This window comes from Eucalyptus grandis, chromosome 10 (genome assembly GCF_016545825.1).
Source record: "Eucalyptus grandis isolate ANBG69807.140 chromosome 10, ASM1654582v1, whole genome shotgun sequence".
Taxonomy (NCBI): Eukaryota; Viridiplantae; Streptophyta; class Magnoliopsida; order Myrtales; family Myrtaceae; genus Eucalyptus; species Eucalyptus grandis.
In genome coordinates, this window is record NC_052621.1 from 26759011 (window position 1) to 26766901 (window position 7891).

Here is a 7891-nt window from a genome sequence, read left to right on the forward strand (position 1 = left end):
GAGCGGAGGGCACCACGTGAGGCTGGTTTCACAGAGCAGCGAAAACCTCCCGCTCCCGGCAGTGGAAGGATAACGGGCCGGTGCCGATCAGCACCCGCTGTGGTTCAACGGGCCGAGTCCTACTGGACCACCACCTTTTTCTTTTTCGGCTTTTTGGACTTATTCTCAGAATCTTCTTTAAGTTGCATGACTCGAATTTTATATTTAAATTGCCTTTGTAAATCTAGCTTCTTTGTTCAACATGATTTTTTATAAATATATATAGAATCTATGATTTTATTCATGATGGGATTTTTTGTGTACATTAAGATAGTAAGAATGAAGTATATAGTCAATGCAAATTTCAATGGGACCTTTTGTATAGCTTCTAGATCGCCTAGTATAATTCAAAGCCGAAAATCCATGGTGCAACCCTTTTCATAAATGACATTTACATGAAACGTGATTAAATAATAAACCCATCAAATGGGTGGGTTTGGTTGAAAATAATCCAATCCAAATTGACCTATGTATTAGTAATACAATTGCAGAGACTTGGAATCGACTCAACTTAAACTTGACCCAACTTAGGCTCCATTCTTAGCAATTTTTCTCATTAAATTGTTACTTTAAAATAGACCCATCAAATGTGTGGGTCGGATCAAGTCGAAAATGATCTAATTCATATGACCTATATTCATGTAGTGTAAATTTAGTGATCCATATTAGACCCAACCTGTACCCAAATCGACTAGTATTGCTAAAACCCATTGATATTTTAGAAAAACACACACACCCACTTTAAACTCTATGCTAATTAGATAAAAGCTTCAAATAAAAATAAAAAAAGAAAATAAAAATATTTATAAAAAACGTAGGGCGGATAAATCCATTTTGCAACTTGGATTTAATGAGCCCAATTTCATGTGGGTAGTTGCAAGCAGTCGAGGCAGGCAAGTATCAGGAAACTTTGCGTTTTAGCCTTTTAGGTTACCTATTGGGCAACTTAACATCGAAAATGCATCTAAAATGAGTCAAACGTTCCGACCCATTTTCCACCAATATAAATTCAGCTTAAAACTTATTGGACCCATTTTAACTACCCTTTTTACTGGGCCTCTATATTTTTATAATCCACGTACAATCTATTAACACAAAATATGAGTTGGAAAGTGGATTTTACACTCATTTTACCAATCCTATTATGAAGAATGAATGACTCCGTGGACCAACTTATTGAGTCAATGGGATGCTCAGGCATCAAGTTATGGACAAAAACATGAAAATGTCGATGAGGCAAAGGCTATTTCTCATTTAATAAGACCTCTCTCGATATTGTAATGTCTCATTGTATTACTTTTAAGACATTGCGATTTTAGATCAGGCGTTATCAAATTCATGCACAAGTCACAAGACGATGATTCTAACAAAATTAACTACAAAGGCGTCCAGTTACAGCTTTCATTGAATTTTCAGCATGTCATGCCGAATTTGAATGAATTATTCAAAGTAATTCAGTCGACAATGGAGGGTGATGCCCTTCCAGAAAGTCAACGGCGCCTTCCAAAGTATATTCCACAACGCGTAGAACACGTTCACAGATTTTCCTGCGTTTCCATTAGTCAGGATTTTGACAAGATCATTGTAGTTAACGAGATTTTTGTACTACAAAAAGAACAGTAGCGTGTGATAAGATTGACAGAAACAAATAAAGTAAATTCCGTGCTGATCGACCAAGTACCATCCCGAAAGATGCCTTATGAACCTTCAAATGTTGGCAACGGATCACCTGTAGTGCGACAAGCCCCAGCCTCGTTCAAATTGGGCAGAGACCCATCAAGTAGTGAACATAGCGCTGCTCGACAGTTTCCGCACAGGCTGATGTCATCATTAATTTGCAGAAATGAAAGGTTACACCATAAAGACTTGTCCAAAGGTTTTCGTTATCAAAACAATTTACATACCTTCACTTGCAAGTAGCTTAATGTCGTTTCACAACAGAAGAAGCTAATATTTATACAATCTACAAATTGAAAAGAAAAGGGGAAACTAATGGAGAAAAATAACAAAAAGGCACAGAATTACTGGAGTTTGACATACTTTATGCACAAGGGCCGCATCCAGATTGCACTATATTACAAGTAGACTTCCTCGAGACTCACATAGGAGTCTCCTTTCGCAGTTTCAACTCTTCCTTCCCATAAATTCGTTGAAGCTCACGAGTTGCGGCTTGGTAAGATTCTGGAAAACAGAATAATGAACTTATCGGAAGGTACAATTTGCCAAAACAACAAAAGTTCTTCAACTTGACACAAAAACTTGTGGTGTCTTAATAGGAAGTTTCCATGGTAAAGTATGGCAAAACTATCCAATTTTCAAAAAATTTAAGAAAAAGCAAACTTGTAGTTATTGAATAGAGTGCCTCCATCCTGAGATTGTCAGGAAAGATAAGGAGAATATTATACAAGCGAGGGGGTATACTCTATCATCCAGGTAAAAGGTCGGACGTTAATCTATAAAATTCATCTGCTTATCCACATTACCTATTCCAGAATTTCTACAACATATCTCTATGACCTGAACGGAAGCAATAATTTTTTCGACTTTACACCTGACCAGTCACAAAAAATTATCGTTCCGCTAGGCAAAAAACGGAGTGTTACATAACATATTTATAGGATAGGAGACGTAAGGAAGAAAGGAGTTGTTCCATAATTTCTGACATGAAAATAACATGCAAATCCTCATATATAATACGTAGTGTTGAAGGACATTTTGCAGTAATAAATATAGATCAAAGGATTCCCTTTTTTTTGGGTCAGAATCAAAGGATTCCTTGAACATGTGTCAGGAGGTGATTTTATTATTTCTTGACCTTGTTGGTAAATGCTCTCCACATATAAGTAAAACTCCTGATTTCTTGAATGATTAACGATTAGAGATATCTAGCAGATGCACAATCACCTTTTAGTCTGAGTTCGAGATGCATGGATTTATTTGCACATCCACATTATCAATGTGCACACAAATTCTTGGATTCATGTTTGTGTGTATGTGTGTGCATGTGCATGCATGTGTGGTGGGAGAGAGAGAGAGAGAGAGAGATGAATGATCTTTCTCCAATAAACTGCATATAATACCGAGAAAGATATCTATTTTACCTTTCCAGATGCGAAAAGATTTCTGATTAATTGGTGCACCAAACACAGTCTGAATTGTATCAAACAGCAAGCTCTCAGGAGTGCTCCGTAGTTCTTGAACTATTTGATAGATGGTCTTCCCATTCTCAAAGTATATATGATTGTTTGGATGCTTTGTCTTGCAACCGGCATGTCGCTCGAATTCATATGCATTAAGCACCTTACAGCAAAAATTGACAAAGTATAAGCTCTCTATAGAGCATGACTCCACCACGATCTCCTTAAGCAGCAGTAAAAGGTCTTACCTTCGAATAATTGCATGATTGACAGCCACAAAGATAGCCAGAATCCTTTATGATTCCCCGAAGCTCCTTATTGGAGTATTATGACTATAAGTCACTCAGCAGCAATGAATGGAAAGGAATGAATGGAAATAATCTAAGGCAGGTTACCTCACATGACACAGAAACATACTTTACTGGGATGCCGTCAAGCATGCCAGTAGATATCAGGCTTCTGACATTTGAAGGGAAGCTATTAGGGGCTTCTTTTCTAGATGGTTTTGACTCTGGCTTATTCTTGGAAACAAAATCACTTCTAGACTTGACCACCCTCATGACATTCGCATTTGAAGTGGCCACCTGCTTCCTACCATCTTCTTTTGATATTTGAAGTGAAGATTGACTGTCTGGCTCATCTAAGCCACCAACTGATCTTCCTACAGGGATAATGTCCCGTTCATCATTAAAACCATCAAAGGAGATAATGTTGCCTTCCTCCTTATATGCATCAGCTACGGAGACAGCAGTAGGATCTTCCTTGTAATATGCAAAGTCCCTTGATTTGATTTGACCACATTCCTCATATGTGTGCCTCATTAAATTGACATTCTCGATGTCCTTATTGTAGTCCTGTCCCACTGGTATAATGACCATGTCGTTTTGTCTGTCATAAGCCAGAGCACTATGCATATCAATATGATTTTCCCTGTCAAAGCTATTCATCTTCAGACTGTAGATTCCAGTTTCAGAATCCTTAAACCGATTGGCCTTAACTTTTCCAATTCCATTGTAGCTGAGACACATCTCTGGGTCCTCCGTGGATTGAGATATGGACAAACCTACAGATATGTCATCCTCATACTGATCCTCTGAATCCTTTTCACTCAAATTTGCCCCACCTGCTTCTACAAGAGAAATACTCCTTTCAGTGAAGTCAACAGGCCTTGTAGTTTCGGATCCAAACAACCTGTCAACAAATTGGTTGGATGTCGGCTGAAAACTGGCTAGACTCTCCCATGCAGGAATGTTGGAATGTGAAATTCTGGAAATTGACTGGGCACTTGGAGATTGTCCTGCATGCTTCTTGCTAGAGAAAAAATCCGCCTCGCCAGAATCTGCTAACCATCGATGAGTCCGTTTTGTTTCAATTCTGGAGGGGTTATCAAATGTTGGACCTCTTTCAGCACCTTTGGCCATCCATAAACTGTTATCCTGAAATGACCAGCCAAACAACACAATCACCAATGATGGTTTAATCTTAAATTTTTAATATGCCCTCACATTCCCTTGCAAGTATGGGTGGCGAGAGACGAGAAAGGATGGCAATCTTCAGCTTTCATGACTGAGTGCACACATAGGCACACGGCACGAATCTAAAAGCTAAAGCCAGCACAATTTCTAATAAGTTATACCAACCGATGCCTATAGCCTCTAACAGGAAATACAATCATGTGCTAGCTCCCTCTTTAATCTAAATGACACTAAAAAGAAAGTATATAAACACTAGAAATGCGCCTCCCTCCCTCTGGGGGGAACTAATCAACACTCCCCCACTCTCCCCCACACACAGAAAAAGAAGAAGTTAAAAAGAACAGAAAAAAGAGAAGGAAAAGAACAAAAAAGAAAAAGCTTTCCATAGAAACTCTCATGCATTGGTTATCACTCATCATGTCTACATTCCACTCACCATGGCTCGATAAAACTCAAAAGATTGCTTATGCTTTGTTTCTTTCTAATATCCAGTATCCCAATCGTTACCAATATTGCTATGAGTACGAAGCTCTCATGTTTCTAGCTAAATAGCCATAGTTCAATTTGTACACAATACTTGAGATCTTCCTTGATCTTTACAGAAACATTAGCACCTAACTATCTTTCTTACCAGTTGATATTCAATGCCAAACAGCAAATAGAAATGAGAAACCAAGCCAATGTTACCATTTCGCTTCTCCAAGTCTAATGAGGAAACAGCATCATGCGATACCACTCCAGCTGTCGTCCCCGCTGCTGCAAAGCCTTCGTTCCTTGCTTCCTTCCTTCCTTCTATCCACGAGTATGCGCGCGAACCGGCGACGTCCGAATCCACGTCAAAACCTCTGCAACGGCCCAAAAAGAAGCTCGTTCAGCGCACAGTAAACACAAACAACAACCGACGCGCATTGACCTGCAAACAATCAATAAACTACTCCACTTCTGCACAAGCGCCACGCACGAAATTGATCCCACATTCCGCCAAAACAGCGAAAGAAATCCGACGCAAGCACCTCGTTCGCGGCCAATAGCACTTCTCAAGACGACGCAATACATTCTCAAAGTCATTCCTCGAGGTTTTCGGGAAATCGAAAGCCAAGCCGAACTATGCCCTAGGCCTCCAGACACGTGGCGAATCACGGAACGCGAAAATCGACGAGAGCCGTAGCTTACGGTGATCGTCGACGAAACGGAGACGACCGGAAACACGATCGCCGGTCACGGAGTCGACTCGCTCGTCGCCGGCGACGGAACAGCCGGCGCCTGCTCGGAGGACATGGGGCTGCGTCGGAGAGAGAAGCGGTTGACGTTGGAGTGGGCGAGTCACACCGGATGGTAGCTCGCGCGGAGGAGCATCGTAAGCAGGGTGCGTCCGCATGGCCACGGTGGCGGGCGACGCGCATCTCTACCGTACACGTCTCGTGTCAAGCTGTGGAAATGAATTCACGCCGTCCGCTGCAAATACTCGATATATTTATGTAGTTTCCATTTTTTTTTTCCATTTTTGGTTTTTCTTTTCTTTTTTTGGCCGGACCGTTTTTGGTTCTTACGTGATGCATTTTCCTACATCTTTCCCTTCCTTCCAACTCTTTAAAAAGTTCCCTAAAATATTTCAAATTATTCTACTTTTACCAAATTACCGAAATAATTTCCATGGCTTAAAAACGTTAATATTGATGTAATGTATTTTGGAAAAGTCGAGACATTTAACACCGATGGTGCATTTATTTAGCTGAAAATGAAAGATTTGGAAAAATATATATTTTTAAATAAAAAATTAAATTGCTTACAAAAAATGAATGAATAGAAAATATTTTTATACTTCACAAAAAAGCGTAAACATAAATTATTGTTGATAATAAAAACATTGTTTATTGACCTATCATTTCAAGTGATATAAGTGAATACTTTTTAAAAAAATATTCTTCAAGTCACTCATTTTTGGTGAAATAAATGAAACTCAAATAAAAATTAAATTTCAAAAATGAACATTATAGGGTGTTATCTTAACATCTTGTATTAGTGCCCTGAGGCACAAATAAAATATCTACATTGAGATCAGGTCCGTTTAGTATCATTTATGACATGTGACGTGCCATGTCGTATCGTTATGGCCATTTTCATATCGCAACATGAGTCCATCCCTTGTAATATAACAATCAAGTTAGGTACTATATTGTGCTGATACTGAGTCTCCAAGATCTTACAATTATGGTGTGACGCACCTCATGCTTCCTTCGACCTTCCCCCGGGATTGGCGTATGGTTGTTGCCCGGGTTTCGCAATGCCTCGAGTCCTACCTTTTGTCGAGGTTCATTCTCCGGCAAAGTGTTCAAAGACAGGCTAACTTGCTGCTGAGTTTGCGCGCGCAAGCGGTCGTTCGACTTAACTCAAAAAGAAAGTTCCAGTTTTGGATAGTAACGTGACAACCAGTGATGACTGATGAGGTTATGCAGATGCGATGTAGTTGTTTCCGATGCTTCTATATGCGATTCCAGCGAACGAGATACTCGCAAAGTTTCTTCACCAACAAACCGAGGCCCGAGTCTTCGGACAGCTTGGTCGGTCCGGTCGGGACTTGGGACGTTTAGCAGCAGAAATAAAGGGCAAGATGCTTGTGCTCAGAAGAGTTCAAGAGGAAGGAAAGCGAAGAACCGAAACATGTCCATTTGATAGCGCGAATATGTCCAGAAACTTGTATGAAGTTCAATCCCTTGTAGTAATATTGGTTGGTCTGAGAAAGAAGATGCAAGGCAGTGTGTTTGGACGCATTGCTTATCCAGACATGTTGCAAGTGGGTTGAAAGTTCTCTTCGTGCATATCAGCTTGATATGGTTAAAAGTCGGTGCTATGGATTCAACAAGGCAAGTTCCAAATACCATCGTTTGCTTCACGTTCGCATGTACTGTCGAAGAATGTGGAGCCGTTTTACTTTGCTAGCAGTGAAAAATCATGGTCCTAGTCGAGAGAGCAAACAGCATTGAAGAAAGAATCGACGGCAAGAGCTACCTCTTGGGATGACATTTCTTGCTGGAGTACCAACCGGCACTCTCAAAGCACATTTAGTTAGCTCATTTACCTGGTGCGCTCTAATGAAATATGCAGCAACATTCTTCCCTTCGTTTTTCTTTGAAGGACTCCTCTTGACCCTGGATGCTCCCTTCGTGCTCGGTGAGCTCATCACCTCTCGGACAATGTACGGTAGTTCAACTGGGTTTACTTCAGTACAAGTTCTTGGAC

At 40.2% G+C, this 7891-nt stretch overlaps 1 protein-coding gene across 3 annotated transcripts; it reads right to left on the reverse strand.

Moving 5' to 3' along the window:
• Nucleotides 1–1845: 1845 nt before the first annotated feature.
• Nucleotides 1846–5988, reverse strand: LOC104422511. 3 transcript variants are annotated; one of them, XM_010034856.3, is made up of 6 exons: nt 5825–5988; nt 5339–5496; nt 3572–4612; nt 3425–3487; nt 3141–3339; nt 1846–2220 (listed from the first exon to the last, which is right to left on the reverse strand). In XM_010034856.3, the coding sequence occupies exons 2-6, from the start codon at nt 5339–5341 to the stop codon at nt 2138–2140; spliced, it is 1389 nt and encodes a 462-aa protein (XP_010033158.2). In that variant the 5' UTR covers nt 5342–5496; nt 5825–5988; the 3' UTR covers nt 1846–2137. The 3 variants fall into 3 exon arrangements, with proteins under 3 accessions (XP_010033158.2, XP_039159873.1, XP_018720015.2); XM_039303939.1 differs by having other exon boundaries at nt 3425–3490; nt 5825–5987; XM_018864470.2 differs by lacking the exon at nt 5825–5988 and adding an exon at nt 5665–5812 and having other exon boundaries at nt 3425–3490.
• Nucleotides 5989–7891: the final 1903 nt, after the last annotated feature.